Source organism: Macaca fascicularis, chromosome 6, assembly GCF_037993035.2.
Source record: "Macaca fascicularis isolate 582-1 chromosome 6, T2T-MFA8v1.1".
In the NCBI taxonomy this organism is placed as follows: domain Eukaryota; kingdom Metazoa; phylum Chordata; class Mammalia; order Primates; family Cercopithecidae; genus Macaca; species Macaca fascicularis.
The window spans coordinates 127,265,300-127,287,099 of NC_088380.1; the positions used below are offsets into that span (position 1 = coordinate 127,265,300).

The window sequence follows — 21,800 nt, forward strand, 5'->3', positions numbered from 1 at the left end:
AGTCTTTTCTACCATCTGCTTCAGAAGGATAGCAATTTCCTACCAGAGCTTCTCCACTTCCCAAAGCATACTAAGAAGGATTTTTACTAACTTAAAAAAAGATCTTATAATCAGGGTTTTTTTGTGGTGGTGGTGCTTTTGTTTTCCTAGAGATGATAACCATGCATGTGTTTGTGTGAGTGTTTCAATTCTGGTAAACTCATTTTTGATAAAACAAGATGAGTCTTATATACCTGACATATTCTAAGACATTCTCACCCTTCTTTCTTTTATCTCCCCTTGTAAATACAGAAATAAATCAATAGTAGCAAACCTCATATGTAGAGTTGTACATTTTTATATCTTTGAATCACGACTTTCTCCAATTTATCCATCCAGTAGGTATCAAATCTAGGAGTTGCCATGCTGGAGTCACAGGCATGCAGGCAATGGAAATAATTTGGCTGCATGTTCTTGCATCTTAAGTTCATAAGAAAAGGGGAGCATATTTTGGTAGAAGCCCTTCCCTTATGTTTCCTGAAAATATACCCAGCACTTAGTTTTGAATCTAAGTTTATAAGAAGTGAAATCCAGAGGTTTCTGGTAGCACAAGAATGGAGTAAAATTTTGCCTTCCCTGCATAATATCCATTTTTTTCTTTGCTCTTGGCCTTTTTAAATGAGCCTAGGCTTGAAGTAAAAAGAGTGTGTTCTTCTGCAAAACAGATTTATCAGACTAGGTCTCTGACCATATTGATGCCACTGAGCTCTTCCTATGTATGAATGTTGAAACCAGCACTGGTATTCAGAATTTAATTTGATTACATTAGTTTTCAACGTAAGGGGCAGAAGTGAATAATACAAAACTATCCAACTAATACAAAAATAAAACAAAAACAAAAATATAAACATGTTCACAAGATGACTTCTTGTTTACTACTTAACAGTCCAAATTTTTCAACTAGTAGTTAGAAAAAAAGACTAGAGTTCTTATTTGTGACTTAATATACCAAATAAATGATTTAAATCTATTCATGATAGGATTTTTCCTATTAGGCTAGAATTTTTTCTAACTTATTTTCAATTATAGAATTATTTTTCTTTTAAAAAGTGTATTGCAACAATCATTAGATCTTGTTAATCCCCTAGACGATGTTTCACCTCTCATTGCTTTTTTTCCTTCTTGCCGTGATCCAGGTTGTATTTGCATTTTGACCTACCGAAAATAAGCTGGGATTAACCTATTTCTGGTGGATTTCTGGAATGTAAACTGGGGTCTTCATTTCCTTTATACTTCTTTCAGAATCAGAAGGGTGTCCCAAAGAGGGTATCTCCTGACAGTCTTGGTATTCTGTTAAGAAAATTAATCCTTGAAACTCTTCATATTCAAAAGAGAGCTGATTATTCATCCTAAAATGATCACATCTTCTAAAAACATTTTATTTTCTTTCATAAGAAGAGATATTCTTTTTTTTCAACAACTATATTCAGATATACTCCACATACCCTGCAATTCACTTATCTGTACAATTCAATTGCTTTGGTATATTGCATTACTAATTTTTAAAAACTGCGGTTAGATATGTGTAAGTAAAATTTGACATTTTATTCATTGTTAAATGTACCATTCAGTGGCATCATTACATTTACAATGCTGTGCAACCATCATGATTATCTATTTCCAAACCTTTTTCATCATGCCAGACAAAACTCTGTAATCAATAAATGAGAACTCCCCACTTCTCTCTCCCTAGAGGCCCTAGCTACCTCTAACCTACTTAAAAAAAAATTTTTTTTAAAGGAATATTCTTCATTGAGTTTTTACTTAGCTTTTCTTTTCAAATTGTTTTGAGGTCATTGTCAAATTATTATAGAAACAGAAATGATCTCAAGATGTAGAGCCATTATCTAAGATTTTCGACAATGAAGAGCTTCTAAGTAATATTAAAATAAAATAATGGATATCTTATTGAATTATTTTTTTCTTTCTTTAGGTGAAATCTGAAACACTTATACATTTTTAAAACATGTTATTTTCAGAATTTGATATGTGTGAGTGATACTTGTATATATCCTACATTACTCATGCAATGAAAAGACAGAAAAGAGAAATAAACATGTTATTTTTACTCGCTGGAAATTGTTACTCCATTTTCTTTCCCATTTCTCTGGACTGTTTCTGGAACAATAATAGTCTAAACCTCGAGGAAAACAGTCACAGTGTCAGTTCTGTTCCCATGGTCCCAGAATTACTTTTTGCACCACACTTAGCTTTCCAAATTCTCAGGTGCCTCCTGAAGTGCTAGTTTCTTTGGTTTTGAGACTTGTCTTCCTGCTTTTCATAAATAAGGGCATTTGTTTCCAGGCAGTCCTGACACAGTCTAATCCCAGATATGTGTGGCACCCTTCACGGGCCCATTTAGCACCTACACCATTATCCTGAAAAGGCAGGTGCAAAAGCAATTCATTCCCTTTGCGGTGGAGGGAGGTATCCTCCATTGCTGTTTATCTGTTTGCTAGTGCCAGCTGAATAAATTCACTTGCTCTACAGAAGTAACTGGTCCAAAATTAAATACTGCCTGAAAATATTCTCTATCAAAACTGCACTCTTTCTTTAGACCCTGAATGCCTAATGTGACAGCATGGGTTTTTAGTTTTCAGGCAATAATAATTTAAATTATATTTAAATTAATTAATTTAACCAGTTTAATTTAATTAGTTTAAATTATATTTAAATTAATATAATTTATTACATTAATTTAATTATATTAAATTTAAATTAATTATATTAATTTAATAAAGTATATGAAATAATAAATATTTATTTTAACTATTTCAATAAAACTTAAAGCTAAAATTAGTTTCAATACATACTGATATGGTTTGGTTATGTGCCCACCCAAATCTCAACTTGAATTACATGTCCCAGAATTCCCCTGTGTTGTGGGAGGGACCCAGGGGAGGTAATTGAATCATGGGGGCCAGTCTTTCCCATGCTATTCTCATGATAGTGAATAAATCTCATGAGATCTGATAGCTTTATCAGGGGTTTCTGCTTTTGCTTATTCCTCATTTTCTTTTGCCACTGCCATGTAAGAAGTGCCCTTCACCTCCCACCATGATTCTGAGGCGTCCCCAAATATGAGGAACTATAAGTCCAATTATACCTCTTTTTCTTTCCGGTGTTGGCTATGTCTTTATCAGTAGCATAAAAACAGACTACCACAGTAAATTGGTACTAGTAGAGTGGGGCATTACTGAAAAGATAACCTGAAAATGTGGAAGTGATTTTGCAACTAGGTAACAGGCAGAAAGGTTGGAACAGTTTGGAGGACTCAGAAGAAGACAGGAAAATGTGGGAAAGTTTGGAACTTCCTAGAGACTTGTTGAATGACTTTGCCCAAGATATGGACAATAAAATCCAGCTGAGGTGGTCTCAGATGGAGATGAGAAACTTGCTGAGAACTGGAACAATGGTGGCTCTTGTTATGTTTTAGCAGAAAGACTGGCAGCATTTTGCCCCTGCCCCTAGAGGTTTGTGGAACTTTGAGCTTGAGAGAGATGATTTAGGGTATCTGGTGGAAGAAATTTCTAAGAAGCAAAGCATTCAAGTGGTGACTTGGGTGCTGTTAAAAGCATTCAGTTTTATAAGGGAAGCAGAGCATTAAAGTTTGGACACTTTGCAACCTGACTATGTGAAAGAAAAGAAAATCGCATTTTCTGGGCAGAAATTCAAACCAGTTGCAGAAATCTGCATATGTAACAAGGAGCCTAATGTTAATCTCCAAGACCATGGGGAAAATGTCTCTAGTCTATGGCAGAGACCTTCAAGGCAGCCCCTCCCATCATAGGTCCAGAGGCCCAGGTGGAAAAAGCGGTTTTGTAGGCCGGGCCCCAGGTCCCCATTCTATGTGCAGCCTAGGGACTTGGTGCCCTGTGTCGAAGCCACACCAGCCTTGGTTGAAAGGGGCCAATGAAGAGCTCAAACTGTGGCTTCAAAGGGTGGACGCTCCAAGCCTTGGCAGCTTCCATGTGGTGTTGAGCCTGCAAGTGCACAGAAGTCAAGAATTGGGGTTTAGGAACCTTTGCCTAGATTTCAGAAGATGTATGGAAATGCCTGGATGCCCAGGTAAGTTTGCTGCAGGGGCAGGACTCTCATGGAGAACCTCTGCTAGGGCAGTGCAGAAGGAAAATGTGGGGTTGGAGCCCCCCACACAGAGTCCCTACTGGGGCAATGCCTAGTGGAGCTGTGAGAAGAGGGCCACCATTCTCCACACCCCAGAATGGTAGCTCCACCGACAGCTTGTACTGTGCACCTGGAAAAGCCACAGACACTCAACACCAGCCAGTGAAAGCAGCCAAGAGGGAGGCTGTACCCTGCACAACCACAGCAGTAGAGCTGCCCGAGACCATGGGAACCCACCTCTTGCATCAGCATGACCTTAATGTGAGATCTGGAGTCAAAGGAGATCATTTTGAAGCTTTAAAATTTGCCCCGCTGGATTTCAAACTTGCACAGCCCTCTAACCCCTATGTTTTGACCAATCTCTCCCATTTGGAATGGCTGTATTTACCCAACACCTGTACCTCCACTGTTTCTAGGAAGAAACATTGCTTCTAGCTTGCTTTTGATTTTACAGGCTCATAGGCAGAAGAGACTTGCCTTGTCTCAGATGAGACTTGGGACTGTGGACTTTTGGGCTAATGCTGAAATGAGTTAAGACTTTGGTGGACTGTTGGGAAGGCATGATTGGTTTTGAAATGTGAGGACATGAGATTTGGAGGGGCCAGGGGTGGACTGATATGGTTTGGCTGTGTTCTGTCCACCAAATCTCAACTTGAATTGTATCTCCCAGAATTCCCCCATGTTGTGGGAGGGACAGGGGAAGGTAATTGAATCATGGGGGCTGATCTTTCCCATGCTATTCTCTTGATAGTAAATAAGTATTACAATATCTGATGGGTTTATCAGGGGCTTCTGCTTTTGCTTCTTCCTTGCTTTCTCTTGCCACCACCATGCAAGAAGTGTCTTTTGGGTCCTGCCATAGTTCTGAGGCCTCCCCTGCCATGTAGAACTGTAAGTCCAATTAAACCTCTTTTTCTTTCCAGTCTCGGCTATGTCTCTACCAGCAGTGTGAAAACAGACTAATACACATATATATTATTTGATTTGATTCTTTTTGAAGATATACTAGTTTGTATTCTAAAATGCTAATAAATGTAATTCTTTTTTATTGCATTATTTAGTGAAATATGTATATAATATTACTTTCACAAATTGTAAAAGTTCTTAATATGAGTATTAATACATGTATTCCCTTCCGACTGGGCACTCAAATGGGATGATCATATTTTAATCCTGTGAACTCACATTTTTATTTTGCTAATGTGATGGATTAATAAAGAAGTCACTCTGTGCTATTTTCTGTAACTCAAAACACTTATTGGGCAAAGACAAATAAGCATGCAGTATACTATTTAAAGATTATGAGGAAAGCATACAATTGGCAGTTCAGCAGAAATTGAAAAAACTTGTAATGCAAATATTTGCCCATGAGTTTACACATGGAGCATGGCTATAGTGTCTAAGTAAAGTGAAGGAAACTTAGCAATTAAGCATGAATTTTAAAACAAGAGTCGTGTTTGTTATTTAACTGCTGATTTTCTGAATATTCATAGAATACATAATTCAAACCAGTATTGGTATTTTATAAATAAGAAATACTAGATTTTATATCATATTTTATCATTGCTTTTTAATAACTTCAGTGGAAATAAAATTTAAAGCTTCATAATTTATTTTTTTCTGTTTACATTTTTAAAAATCTTACTATGTAGTATTTTGTCATAGAAAGTTATGCTTTGTATTTTTTCAATAATTACTTAAGCCTCTTACTAAGATTCATGTCTTAAACCCCACAAAAACATTATCAAATAACTTACATGTAGGCTTCCATTTGAGAAAAAATAACTAAAACATATTAAAAATTGTTAGAATTTTATTTAATTCATATGATTGGTTTACATATGTGATCTATTATATAATTCAATCCAGTTTTAAGCATGTATATTGTAGGCTTTTCTTGGGTCTTCTATGCAATTTCAACAGCATACTTATATTCTAATACTTTTTAAATACTTTTCCTTTAAGGCACTAACACATTGTTTAGGTGATGGCCCCTGAAAATGAGACTGAACCTTGCATTTCAGTTTTTTATATCCAGGCATATATGGCTCATTTAAGAAATCTGGACTGAGAATCCAATAGCCCTCTGCTGCTTAGCCTAAGAGCTTAGCTTTCGTTGTGTTTAGCCAATAAACAAATTTCCTTTGATTCTCAGAAGATGGCGTCGTAAAGATGAGTAAGAGGTTATCGATTCCCTGAAGGAACTTTTAATGTAGTCAGTTGGATAACGATTAGCATTTGAACAGAGCTTTCCTTAGTAAAGCACTTTTGCACACACACAGATTCAATTGGTGAATATTTGCAGCTTGTAGTTTATGGGTGTTTATTTGATCTCCAGATAAATCTGATGGCTTAATACACAAACATGTTTTTTTTCTGTAATCAAACTGTGACCCTGCACGTGAGACATGTTTTACAAATATATGTCATTGAGCATAAAGGAAACAAGGTAATGTGGCAAGTTGAATGTAAAACCTATCATGACTCCTCAAAAACCTATTCAAGTTCTGTTCTCATACTGTGGGCTGTTTTGTATATTCTTACTGGAAGAATAAGCAAATGTTTAGGGTGGAGTTTTTAAAACAGATTTGGGATGTTGATTCATTCTGCACAGGCCAGAAATGTAAATGCACATTTGTCATGAATTCAGGGTTGGTACCTTCCCATCCAACAAATTCAAATCATTTTCTGTTGTTTTCCAATGGCCAATGCCAAGCCTAAACTTTAGACATTTTCCTTGTAGTATAGATAATCATACTTTGGATAATTGAAAACACTTTAATGATTTACTTCAAACCTTCACCAGATAATTTTCAAGCCTTTTCCACTTTGGTTTGATTAGCCTTGTCTGAGACTGTGTCTAAAGTACACAAGAGGAACGAAAGAAGGAATTGTTCAGCTTGTAGTTGGCAGGAATGTTCTATTGCTGAATAAGTTCACAAGTTATGGCTGGAATGATTTGGTAATAGTTTTTCCACTGTGCATAGCCAGACAATCTCAGCCAACCAGCAGAACAGAATCTATACTGTCAAAATGGAAAAAGTGGTGGCAATTATGAAGCCGGGGGATTCTGGCAGTACATGCAGAATTTGGCTCTTTCACTTTGCCGTGAGGAGGAACATATGGGCACCAGCTTGGTCTGCTGCTGTATTGCCCGGAGAATATCTGACACTGAAGATTAATTACAAAGCCCAAGTTCTTGGTTCAGAATTCTTCATTCAAGTGCTCTGAGAACCTCTGTCAGTAAAAATTCTGACAGGCATTGTTACTTCCCTGTTCTGTTGACTGTATAACAGAAAAAAATAGCAAACATTTGTAAGCACTTATTATGTGCTTTTAAAAGTGTGAAATTATTTACATATATTAACTTAGTTAACTCTCACATTAACCCTGCGAAGCTTGTACATTTTTTAGCCCTCTTTTCAAAGATAAGAAAACAGAAGTACAGAGAAATAGCCACCAAGTACCTTGCCTGGGATTACATAGCTAGTGAGTCTGACTATAGAAACCACACTTCTACCACAATTCTTTAGTGTCTTGAAATGAAGAACAGAGTTCAAGAGGAAAAGCTATATTCTCTTCTGTAGGCCCTTAAGCTGGTTTCTATGGATTTCTTTTTCTTTTTTTTTCTTTTGATAAAGTTTTTTTTGGGGGAGGGTGGAGGTGGATACAGAGATATGTAATTTTCTTCTGAAGTATTAATATAGAGAAAATAGTGTTTGCCATTTTCTGTTTTTCTACTTCAGCATTATAATTTTATGAATATATAATTTTTGTTAATAATGTCAGGATTATTCATTGTAGATTTAAAGTGAAATATGATTAGAAAATATGATAGTTCTTGTTTTTGATTGTTGATGTTGTTAAATGTTTTAACCATAACATTAATACTATATAATAATTAAATAGTGCCTGCATACTCTATTCATTAGATTATTATTTTTAATTAGTATTTTGCAGTCAAATGTTATAATTTAGTTATAATTTAACAGAAGTGTTTTCTGTCATCCATGTGTATATAATTAAAATGTGGGTGAGAATTCTGGACATTTATTCATTGTCATGTTCCCAATAACCAGGAGGGTTCCATAGCACATACTTAGTGCTCAGTGAGAGTTTATTGAATATATTCATGGGTGGATGAATGATGAAGTTAAATACCTTGAGCTTATTCAAATGTATAATTTTGTTTTTCTTTACTAAATATTCAAGTTATTGTTGATAAAGAAAGTCAATAACATAAGAAGCAGCAAGAAACAGAATAGTGTGCCCTTTCTCAACCCCCACCCCAAACTGATTCTTTTGAGCTCCTTGAGGAAGAGTACTTTTTCACTTATTTCTGCATTCCTAGTACTGACACAGCATGGTGCTCTACAAGTAGCTAACAACAGAGTGAGTCAATAATTGAGCAAACTCGGCTATATTAATAACTCACCGGGCTATTGGATTCTCAGTCCAGATTTCTTAAATGAGCCATATATGCCTCATTAGCAAAACAATATTGAATGATGAGTCAGTGTTAACCTACAGAAAGCATCCAATGATTTGCTGTGGTATACTGTTCTCAGAAAGAATAGGTACTCAGTAAACATTCTTGAAGACTTGATTGATCGATACTCATAGTTCTTATGTTTTTACTCACAATACGTGGTCTTTCACATGCACTTCCTTCATAGACGTGTTCTTATGTTCACTCTTCTTCTCTTCCATCCATGTGTAATTTCCATCAGTATATCCTATTCCTTCATGATGAATGCCCCCCATCCATTCATAACCTCCTACACCATGTCCAGTCCAGTGTTTTTTGGAAAGTCTAAAGTAAATAAACTAATTTTTAAAGTTTTCTAATTTTTTTAACAGAAGCTCCATTACCTACTCCCACCTCCCCACATGATGAAACAGGGAAACAGAGCTGCAGGCATACAGTGACAACAGGACATCAGGAAATGCCCAAGAAGGTCAGCCCCACCTTAACATGATGTTTTCAGAAATTTGGACAGCACATACCAGCATTTCTAAGAAACATGCAAGACCAATATATCATTTGTAATTCGAAATATATGTAAGAGTTGCAATTAACAATTAGGTCTCTTTGAATATTAAAGTTATCAAGTGATGACCATGAATAACGTGATTAATGCTCACAGCACTATTTATCATCATATAAATGATCATATTTTTAGTCTGTGTTTTATGTTGAAATTCCACATAGGGAAACAAGTATAATAATATCATGAATTTCAGCAATGATTTATTTTTAAGGCTCCAAAAATATTTTAAGAAATATTTGTGATTTGTTCGAAATTGCAAGATTTAACTTCCAAGGTATCACAATTAATGAGGTCATATTAGAATATTCACACTTTTTATTAACAAAATCAGTTTACACTTTGATAATTTCTCTTCATATATGTCGATTTTAGAAAATTAATTTTAATCATTAAAAAACAATAAAAATTGTATTAAAAATATGATAATTTAAAATCAGATATTAAGCCAATAGTCCTGTTTTAAAGATTGGTTTATGGTGCACAGAATTCATTCATGACATTAGAAGTATATTCATAACGTAATCTTGGTTGTGCCATATGTGACCATAAGAAGGATCATTACCTTTAACAACTGTGAATTCCCAATGAAGTGAAAACATGCATAGTCAAGCTCAATAATTTTTTTATTGCAATTTTCTATGTTCCCATCATCAAAGGCTGTCAGTAAGGGTTTCTTTGATCTCAGTATTTTTCTGCGTATAAAAGAACATGTGTTTATTGCTCGTTATGCTCTGGTGCTTCTGGGACAATCATTTCAACCCCCTAATCTATATAAGACTCTAGTTACTGTTTGTGTTAAATATGGATACTAAATTTTTCCAATTCTAGATAAAACCTGAAAGATGCCATGATTAGTCAATTATTGGATTTTAAGAATAAATCTGTTTTATTTAAAATCAAATATAAAAGATGTCTGGATAATGTCAAATAGTAGAGATATATTAACATGTTTACAATTACTGTTTTTCTTTAATCAGTTACCTCCTTTTGTCATGCATTTGACAACACTCTATTTGAATGAATTCCCATGAGTAGTATTGATTTTGTTGTTGAGTGCCTATTAAATAAAATTTCTATATTAGTGTATAGTGATTTTAAGAATGTAATAAGTAAACTATTTTTAGTTTTGAGTTTATAGTAATTATACTGTTTTATAACAGTTTGTTAGGTGTTGTTTCATGAATCAAGTCTTCATTTTAATGTGTTTGTTCTAATTGTAAAACAAGAGGGAATGGTATTTGGAATTTAGCTATATTTATTCTCAATCAGATCTACTTAAGAGGTAAGTAAAAAAGAAGTTATAGCACATCATATAAAATAGATAAAAAAGGTATACTGAAAAGAAAATAAATTGTTGATTATCTCAGGATAAAGAGGAAAAAGTTAATTTAAAAGTCTCCCTATGTCTGTTATTGCTAAGAGAGACCCATGGATAAATACTTGGAATTATTGTTTTTTTTTTTTGGTTTCCTTTCCTTTTTTTTAAATTACGTTAATTCACCTCAAAGCTATACAACTCTGATATTAACTTGCCAATTAGCAGTTCGTCAAGTCACTTATTCAACTTGAATTCCTGAGACCTTATTCAATTGATTCATAAGACGTTCAGCTGACCCAAAGGACCAGAAAATTCAAGATGTAGTGTCCATATATTCTGCTTGATGTGACTTTTACACAAAAAGTCAGAAAAAAAAAAAATTCTGTAGGCGTAGCTTTTCCCACTGGAATAAAGTCTTGATGGTCTATAACCAGGCAGCATTCTTCTTTATCTAAAAGAAATTACACGGGCATAGATTGCTAACTCATGTTGTTTGGGGATGCCATATCGGCAATATATTCAGAGGCAATTCTCTGTACATATTACATGATGCCTCACACATCATTTCCTAAAGTCAAGTATTTTGTACCCTTTAGACTGCTGCTGTACTTATCAGACAGACACACCTCTCGAACTCAGTTCTAATTTTTCTTGAAAAAAGAATCAGATCTAAATATTTAACTGTTTGAACTGAGTTCAGTTGAATAAAAATGATGAATTGACTGTTGAAGTAATTGTAAAGTTGACTAGTAAAAATAATAGTATGGAATGTGCAATGTCTTTCCATCATTATTATAGGGGTTATATATTTTGTTAAAATACAAGAAGTATTTGTTGCATTGAGCAAAAGAGAGAACCAACCATTTAATATTACTATTGATTTCAATCACAGAGCTAGTTCCTGAGAATTGAAAACATATCATAGGTTAATTGACTAGCAGTTGTCACTCAAAATGGTTTGTTGTTATACTAGCATACTAATGAAAATTACATACCCAAATAAAGATGAAGTAAGAAAGCATGAGGGACTGATGAATCTCAAGAATGCAAAAATTTCTCCTGAGTCTATATTAAAATATAATAAAGCAGTTGTTTGATATCTTTATCATTTTTGTCAAACCAAAAATTAACAGTCTAAACTAATCTAATCAATTATTTAATTCATTATTTTACTCAATAGTTATTGACCATGCACTTTGTGGTATGCACTGTGCTAGAAAAAAGAAATATAGAGATTAATAAGACACAGTTCTACCTGTGATAGGTTCACTGTCAAGTAGAAGACTAAAACAAGGTAATACAAGAGTATATCGATGTTTACATAAAAATAATTGTTTTCTGCTTGAGTTGGAGGTAGATCAGAGAGAATATGAAAGTTAATAAATTGAGTTTTATGAAGTAAGGATGTATAGTGATATTAGAGAGGAGCTAAAATTAATGTGCCTCAAAAACTGGAATAAGTATTGTTTGTTATCTGAATTTCTAAAGAAAGATTCACAATAAATTGGCAAGTCATGGTAAAGTTTGGTGTTTTTGTGAAATGAAAAGAAGATGAAAAATTCAGAACAGAACTTTTGCAAGATTGTGGAATTCCATAATAACATAGTACATGAAATTTATCTTTAATTTATTTATCACTAAGAGTGACCTTGAATATTATAACAGCAAAGAATTACGGAGCATTGTGACACCAAAGCCAGAAGTTGCAATGGTGAAACAGGCAGACGAGCTTCATGATTATGTTGCAATGCTCCATAGATGGGTACAGTGATTAATAACCTGCAGGAAAGTGTGCTTATGAGGTGAGGTTGCTTGATTTTGTTGTCAAATCAAAACAACTATAGATATTATTCCTGAGAAGCAGTCTTTAACCCAGCTTTAATCAGAAAACAAGTAGTTCTGTGATGTAGGTCAGTGAACTTGCTGTGATAGCAATGATGTATGTGAAAGTGCGAAAGAGTACTACATTTTGTTATTGTCAAAATGTTATCTGTCAAGGTTCTATGTATGGAACAGATAAATTTACATTTTCCCTTCTACCTCTCTGGCCACCTCTTGTTAGTGTATTTTGCTGAGTCCTTGCCTCCTCAGCCACTAAACATTACAGGGTCCTAATACTCAGAGCAAGACTTGTCTCTCCCTAGTTTACTCCCCCTCCACCTGTTTATCTCTCTGGGCTCCCCATCCCAGCTCTTTTTGCTGATCTCATCCAGTCCATAGCTTTCTATACCAACTATATACGAATGAATTCCAACTTTGTATCATTAGCCTCTCCCCTTTGTCTCCATTGGATGTTTAATAAGCATCTTAAAATAAACACATTGAAAGCGGGAACTTCAGAATCAATACCGGGGCCCATATTTCTCTTTCTCCTTTAGTTTTCTCTATGTCAGTTAATCACTCCCTCATCAAGCCGCTTGGGCCAAAACTCTGGGTGTTGTTTTCCTTTAGAAAGTTTTGTCAAATATGCCTCCAAAATGTATCCTGAATCCTTCTTTTCACTGTCTTTACTACTTGCAACTTTTCTGTCCTCATCTTTAAATTAGACTGCCCTTACATGAATTCCTTTCCAAACTCTACTCCTTGCTTTCTTACAATTCACTTTTCTTAGAGCAGTTAAAATAATGTTTTTTTTTGTTTGTTTTTTTTTTGTTTTTAAATATAAAGGGATTCATACTATGCTACACTGAAAACTTTTGCCACTTGCCATTGCCACTTGGGCTCCTTCATGCTGCTTGTCTTGGAGATCTCTATTTTGTGATCAGTCTGTTTACTTTGTGATCATTCCCCTGTGATCTGTTGACCTTGTGATCAAACCCTGTGATCTCTTCTCAGCCAGAGCTAATCTCGTCTCAGTCTGTGATCCCCCTGTCCAGTACTTTACCATACAAGACATGTTTTGGTCTCAAACTCATTCCCACTTGATATAATTAGGCTTTGCATCCCAACCCAAATCTCATCATGAATTAATCCCCATAATCCTCATAATCCACATGTGTCAAGGGAGAGACCAGGTGGAGGTAAAAGGATTATGGCGGCAGTTTCCCCAATGCTGTTGTCGTGATAGCGAGTGAGTTCTCACGAGATCTGGTGGTGTTGTAAGGGACTCTTCCTAACTTCGTCAGCACATCTCCTTCCTGCCACCGTGTAAAGGAGGTGCCTTGCTTCCCCCTGGCCTTCGCCGTGATTATAAATTTCCTAAGGCCTCCCGGGTCATGCTGAAGTGTAAGTCAATTAAACCTCTTTCCTTTATGAATTACCAAGTCTTGAGCAGTTCTTTTAGAGCAGTATGAAAACAGACTAATACAACACTTTTGGTCCTTTCCACTTAGCATGCACAAATTGACTCACTGTATTATTTTGGTTCCATTTCATTATTATTATTATTATTTGGTTCCTTTTTCAGAGATGTCTTTGCTGACCACTTAACCTGAGCATTAGCTGTTCATGTGCATCTCTCCCACTCACACACTTAGTCGCTTGGTGCAATTCTATTTCTCACAGTACTACCTGTAGTTTTTTCCATGGCACTTATCACTTTAGGATTTCTTGTTTTTGTATTTCTTTTCTTCTTTGCTGACTGCCTCCTCCTGTCAAATGTAAGCCCCTTAAGAGTATGAGTCTCATCTCCCTTTTTTATTCCTGAGACCTCAGTATCTAGAAAAGTAATGACACAATAAGTGTGTATGGAGTGAAGGAAAGAGATTCTACAGTTAATTCTTGTTTTCTATCTTTAGAAGCTTTAGAGAGATTAACTATATATATATATTTTAAGAGATACACAGAGCTGAAGATATGTCTTACTCATTACTCTGATATTGTCTTCTGAGAGCAAAGCATGACAAGTGTTTATTTTTTACAAGTTGGCATTCCATATTTTATTTATTTATTTGTTTATTTTATATTTATTTATTTATTTATTTTTTGAAGTGGAGTCTCGCTATGTCACCAGGCTGGAGTGCGGTGGCGCAATCTCGGCTCACAGCAACCTCTGCCTCCCGGGTTCAAGCGATTCTCCTGCCTCAGCCTCCCAAGTAGCTGGGACTACAGGCACGTGCCACCATGCCCAGCTAATTTTTGTATTTTTAGTAGAGACGGGGTTTCACCATGTTGGCCAGGATGGTCTTGATCTCTTGATCTTATGAGCCACCCGCCTCAGCTTCCCAAAGTGCTGGGATTACAGGAGTGAGCCACTGCACCCTGCCACAAGTTGGCACTTCATATTTTAGCTACTTCTTGCACTCTTTAAATCCTGTACTTTTTACATTGTTTCTTTTTTGTTCTTTAAAAGACTATGTGTCAAAAAGGAATTTGATTTGCAGAAACTAAATGTTAGCACTTTGAAAAAATGCAGTAGGGAGAGGGACTAATAAAAATGTGTAATTTTCTATTTATAAACACAACACATTTTATGTCTTGGAATTAGGGATTAATTTGTGATATTTTTTCACAAAATTGAAGGGTAATATAAAGTAATGTATTGACTTCAGAGACATTTTATTATTTTCAACTATTTACAGAATATACCACCACTTGAAAATGTACTGTTACTACAGTTATTTTAGGATAGAAAGAGAAGAAGAAAAAAAAGTTATGGTCATTAGACTCCTCAGTGAGGAAAAAATAAAAAAAAACACATAAAAAGGGAAAGGTTTTATAATGGCAACAGTATCAAGAGTTAACATAAATTATAATGAATAAATTATATCTGTCATTGCTAGATTTTTCTTGGTAATTTTATGTAATTATCTATGTCCTAATTCATTCCTACTAATCAGGATTCTGCGTGTAAAAATAAACTGATTGCCTGGGACAAAGTGGGAGGCACTTCAGTGTAATTATTAGAACATGGATTTTGGGTTTAGAATACCTGGCTTTGAAACCCAGCTTCACTACTTACTAGTTATGTGGCTTGGGCACATTACTCAGTTTCTTCTTGTGTAAAATGAGGATTCATTAATAAATACCTAATTTATGACGTTGCTTTGAGCATTACATAAGGAAATGTTAGCTAATATAGTATTACTCTATTTATTATTATCTTCACCCTTACCCATGTTATCATATATTATTAGCTCTTTTATTTACCATGTCATAGACCCCAAAGGTTATATTAGAATAAAAAGTAATTGTATTAGTTTGTCATGGATTCATTAGACATCCAGAGCAGCAGTGTTTTCCAATGTAGGTAAATGGGTATTACACTGAGGAAAAGCAGACTTCATTATTTTAAAATTTGATAACTACTGAGTTAAATACATTTAGTCAGGACTTTTCAGAGCCTTTAAAATGTGAATAAGGATGAATATGTTAATGAGCTTGATTTAATCATTCTACATAATATATATTATTTGTATATAAAAACAATGTATAGATACATGACAACTATAGGTTTTTAATTTTTTACAATTGTATACTTAATGTTTATGTGATTAAAAAGTTTAAAAAATTAATATGCATCATTATCTTCCCACGGGACATAAATTGTGCAAGATTTTTCGCAATGGGGTATTTTTCCACAGAGGCTCTGCTACTCTTAATTCACAGATAAGGAAAGAATAACTGAGTAGCAAGAGAGCATTCTTATGGTCAGGTTAGGGATCCTTTCTGCAGTATTAAATAAACACATCTGTGAACTTGAAAAGCTTTAGTTTTTCAGCATTACACACATATAAAATGGATAAGAGGATTTAAGATGAAACTGAAAGTAAGATATAGTTTAGACCTGGCTTGTTTCACTCCTATTTGAAAGAAACATTTTCCTGTAGCTTAAATAAACCAATTAGAGTGATTAAAGAATATTGGTGTGGCATATATGTAGAGAAAAACTGATCATGCCTCCACTTGCCTTTTCCAAGAATGTATCTTACTTCAGCAAAATGTTTCTACTTCTAGTAAAAGAGATAACATAGCATAGCAATGCAAATGTAAACACTGGAGCCAAGTTGCTGAGTTTGAAACTCAGCTCTGTACTTATTAGCTGTGTGACACTGATCAAATTACTCAACGTCTCTGTGCCTCAGTTATCTTATCTGAAAGTGGAGATAATAAATACTAATTCATAGGGGTGTTATACATTTTAAATGAGTTACTACTCTTAAAGTATTAAAAACTGCTCCTGATCATAATATGCAGAGCATATTTGTTCAATAAGGTAGAAAAGCTACTGATATGGTTTGGCTCTGTGTCCCCATCCAAATCTCATTTATAGCCTCCATAATTCCCACATGTGGTGGGAGGGACCCAGTGGGAGATGATTGAATCATGGGGGTGAGTCTTTCCTGTACTGTTCTCGTGATAGTGAATAAGTCTCATGAAATCTGATGGTTTTAAAAAGGAGAGGTTCCCTGCACAAGCTCTCTTCCCTTGTCTGCTGCCATGTGAGATGTGCCTTTCACCTTCTGCCATGATTGTGAGACCTCCCCAGCCACGTGGAACTTTAAGTCCAATAAACCTCTTTCCTTTGTAAATTGCCCAGTCTCACATGTCTCTTCATCAGTAGTATGAAAACAGACTAATATAACTACATAATTACTTTGTACTTTTTTTTTTGTCTTTCTTTTTCCCTGTGTCTAGTATCATATTCATAAGGAGGTGATAGGAGGAAGAATGAGTGTTCAGTGGTAGAAATCTAATTCTGCTACTTTGTCCCTGAACTCAGTGATGTTCTATCTTGAAGCAAGTGGTTATTAGAGAGTCCCTTTCCCACCAATTACTGTGTGGTAGTGATCAGATGGGAAAATACGTTTTTAGTTTGTTTTGTTTTTTTGAGACAGGGTCTTGCTCTTTTGCCTAGGCTGGAGTTCAGTGACACAATCACAACTCAATGCAGACTGCAACCTCAACAAAGTGATCTTCCCTCCTCAGCCTCCTGAGTAGCCAGGACTATAGATGTGATCCACCATCCCCAGCTAATCTTTTAATTTTTGGTAGAGACAGGTTCTCACTATGTTGTCCAGACTGGTCTCAAATTCCTGGACTGAAGCTTTCCTCTTGCCTTGACCTCCCAAAGTGCTAAGATTACAGGTAAGAGCCACTGTGTGTGGCCAGAAGATAAGTTATTTGCTACCCTCTATATAAAAATATGTGAGTTTCTGCCTGATAGTATGCCATGCTAATCAAGAGTGAGGTTTGCATCTCTTAGTAGGAAAATAGAGTCAGAAATCTTCTAATCATCTTGTTTTATTAGCACTACCACTTTCTTGATGTATTTCCATTATGATCTGGTGCATAGTTGTTATGATAGTTAACATCAAATGAGCACTGTGCTAAATAAGTGTGTTTTGCATCATCTGACCCTCATGACAAGCTTATTTATAAAGGATCCATTGTCATTATCTCCCTTCTACAGTGAAGGAAACCAAGTAATATCTTGCTTAATTTAGAACTGGTACAATTGCTTTGCATATCTTAGTACCAATTTTCCCAAGGCTCGGTAAGCATTATAAACGTGTATACCCATAAAACTGGATTGTGATGTCCATAAATACATTATTTATCATACTCAAAAAATGAAAACAATCCAAATGTTCATCAACTGATGATTGAGTGAAAAAATGCGATATACCTATACAGTGGCATACTGTTTGGCCATAAAAAGTAAACAACTGCTGACACATGCTCCAACATGGATGAACTACAAAAAGGCCCCACAGAAACAGTATGTTAAGTAAAAGAAACCAGATATAAAAGACTATAGTGAAATGTCCAGAAAAGGCAAATCTATGGAATCAGAAAGTAGATTATTGGTGGCCTATGACTACAAGTTATAATAGGGATGTTTGCAAATGAGCATGAGGGATCTTTTGCAGGCTCTAAAAGTGTCCTAAAGCTGGATTGTGGCAATGGTTGCACAAATCTGTAGATTTACTAAGTATCATTTATCTAAAAGAATTGTACACTTAAATGGAAGAATTTTATCATATGCAAATTACACTTCAGTAAAGTTTTAAAAAGACACAAATAAATTGGATCATGGCCCAGAAGTACCATAGTTTAATGATAAGCATAAAGCAGACTCAAAGTTTCAATTTTACAATTCATTGTAATTTTTAAACTTATCTGTGTTCCCTCCATAATTTGCAGAGTAAAAGATAAAACATAATTTAACATCTAGCATAAAAAAATAAACTGGCAATAAAATAGGAGTCTTATTTATTTAGAATTTGGTACTGGCCTTATTTCTCTTGGATATGATAAACTGAATGTCTCACTTTGGAAATAAATTATATTTTGTCCTTCATTTAAAATTTGTCTCTTCAAATGAAAAGGTTTAATTGGAAGTTTTATCATAGTACTATATTTATATATAAAGTAAGATCTGCAAAGTTTAAAAGAAATCCACTACCTGTACCCTGGATAAGTAACTAATATGCTCCTTTATAGTCAATCACCCAATTTTATTATGTTCAGTCCTTTGATTTTCACTAAATTGTACTTCGTAATATATGCAGGGCATTCATTTACTGTTTTTCCCCATTCACAATCTAGACAACAGAGTCATATAGGGATTAAGCCCAAATCATGTAGCTTTTAAATGGCTGAGATGTGGCTAGCACTCCATGTTCCTCAACACTAGTCTTATATGATCTATACATGATCCTGGTGTGCTGCACTCATTGCTTAAATTAGTAGATATTTAACAAGTCCTGGTTAATTCTGTAGAGCCATGGTAGATATCATAGCTGGGTTATTCAACAGCCATATTACTACCATCTTTTAAGATTCTTTTGGCAGCATATAGTAAATGGGAACTGCAAGCTATAAGGGTTTAAAATTTGACTGGGGACTGATGAATTATAATAGTCTTTGATGTGCTTCAGGCATCTACCAATAGACAGATGCAGAAAAGAATGATCCTACACATACACAACATATCCATCTGAAAATAATGTTCCTGAATGCATCATTTTTCACTACTGGGCTTCAATCTTTGTGGAAAAACAAATAGGAAAGTATAGATTATTTAACTATTGTGCTGGCTGGCCATACATCAAAGCAAAAGAAGAGAGCCACCCTGCTGCTTTTTACAAAAGGTGTAATTAGGCTCTGATGGAGCTCCAAGGTTTTCTTCCCCAAAAATATTCTGAATGGCAGTTTTCCTGATGCTTAAAAGCCTTAGATCTCAGTCCATTTCTTATGGACTCAACAACTTACTATTAAAGAAAGACTTGTCAAAAGCTTACAAATCAATTTTCTCTCTTCTTTTCTTAGTGTTTGTCTTAAAGAAATAAAAGAAGTTCATGTGTGTGTTTCTTTAAAACAATATCTCTTGATCTATTCTTAGTATAATTATGTTTCTTAACAATATTTCCTTTCTGTTGTCCTTACTCTGGTGAATGTATTGCTTCTTTTAGCAACAACATGTATCATACAATCACTTTTTCAATTGCTCTGGTTATCATGTGAATTTATGTTTCTTACATGTGAAGATGGATTGTTCCCTAAAAGGTTGGACATCAAGCCTGCATATTTTGTTTTTGATTTGCAGTTGTTTTGTTTCACTTAATGTTTTCTGTATTCAGAACCTGATGCGCTGACAGTAAGGGAACACATATGGGTATCTTTTTAAGCAATATGCATGGGAACTATGGAAACACTTTTCTAGTTATATTTATTTATTTTGTTTTTAAGACAGTTGTTTTTTAGATATAAGTGAGACTGAGTGGGGTGGACTTAATGTAAAGCACATGTGTTGGCCAGTTTGCAGGCACTTGTTAGAGCTCTCTGTGCATATGTGGAATAATGAATTCTGTTTCTGTTATGTGTTTCTCGTGAAGCCTAGCACTGTGTTTTTAAAGGCTAGGAAGCATATAAATGTATTGGAACCTTTTCTCCCATACGGCAATAAAGTGGAAAGGATAAAAAAAATTGTAGGTAAGAGAGATTAGATTTCTCCAGGATAAAGCAGATTTGTATCTTTTATTTTTTGTATGAAATTTTCTACCTATCATTCTACCCACTATCTATCTATCTCTCTGTGTGTCTATCTATCTATCTATCTATCTATCTATCTATCTATCTATCTATGTATCTATGTATCTATCTATCTATCTATCTATCTATCTATCTATCTATCTATCTGTCTGTCTGTCTGTCTTTCCCATCTAACCGTAAGCATCTTAAGGCAGAAGCCTATGAGTTTAATTGTTGAATTTCCTTAATTTGTTTGAAATAAACACATATATATATACCTCCTCAATGTGTCACTTAACGAGATATACTTTTTTAACTTTTAAGTTCAGAGGTACATATGTAGTTTCATTATATAGGTATATTATGTGTCACAGGGGTTTGGGGTACAGATTATTTTATAAGCTGCGTAATAAGCATAGTACCTGAAAGAAAGGTTTTCAATCATCATCTTTCTCCCACCCTCCATGCTCAAATAGGCCTCAGTGTCTGTTGTTTTCTTCTTTATATACTCAATGTTTAGCTCCCACTTATGAGTAAGAATATGGGTATTTGGTTTTCTATTTCTATGCTAGTTTGATTAGCATAATGGCCTCCAGCTCCATCATTTGAGATCTGCAAAGGACATGATCTTTATTTTTTATGAATGCATATTACTCCATAGTGTATATATACCACATTTATTTACCCAGTTTAACATTGATAGGCACTTAGGTTGATTCCATGTGCTTCTGTGAATAGTGCTGCCATGAACATATGTGTGCATGTGTATTCATGGTAGAATGATTTATATTCTTTTGAGTATATACTCAATAATGGGATTGCTAGGTGAAATGGTAATTTTGAGATGATTTCTGCAAGTGATTTCCGAACATTATTTCTAAACATGAGTTTTGTAACATTATTTCTAAAATGAAATTATCAAATGCTATTAAGTATTTCTTTTATGCCTCTTGACCATTAAAAGCATCTTAGAATGTTTTAATTCTGCTCACCACCTTACTAATATTTTATAAGTATTTGTTTTCTGTGTCATAAAGTAGCCATTACTAGAATTGTTTTATACAGCATTGCTTATTTAAATTTACTGACATGTTTTCCAATTTCTTGGCTCACTATACCTTCACACACCTTTCTGTCTCAGTTTTCATATTCTTAAAATACAACCTTTAGTTCTTTCAGTTAAGATCAGTTAGTAGAAGACTCTCTTTGTTTTTGTTTTGAATTATATTTACTTTACCGTTCATTTTAGATTATGACTTACTACTGGGCATAGGATTCTAGGCAAACAGTTATTTCCAGTCTGCATTTTAAAAATATTAATCTATTATTTTCTGGGCTGCAGTGTTGCTTTT

General features: G+C 34.7%; 1 protein-coding gene across 5 annotated transcripts in view; it reads left to right on the forward strand.

The window, feature by feature from the left end:
• PRR16 (proline rich 16) overlaps window positions 1–21,800 on the forward strand; it is a 311,330-nt gene that overhangs the window by 140,802 nt on the left and 148,728 nt on the right. For 2 of the 5 annotated variants that reach the window (XR_012414584.1, XM_073995165.1), the window contains exon 2: window positions 9,025–9,122. The exons of the other annotated variants lie outside the window; for them this stretch is intronic. Coding sequence is in view for 1 of the 2 variants with exons in the window: in XM_073995165.1 (XP_073851266.1) it covers window positions 9,111–9,122 (12 nt within the window). In the remaining variant the exon portion in view is untranslated. The remainder of the gene's footprint in view (window positions 1–9,024; window positions 9,123–21,800) is intronic. 5 annotated transcript variants of the gene reach the window in all.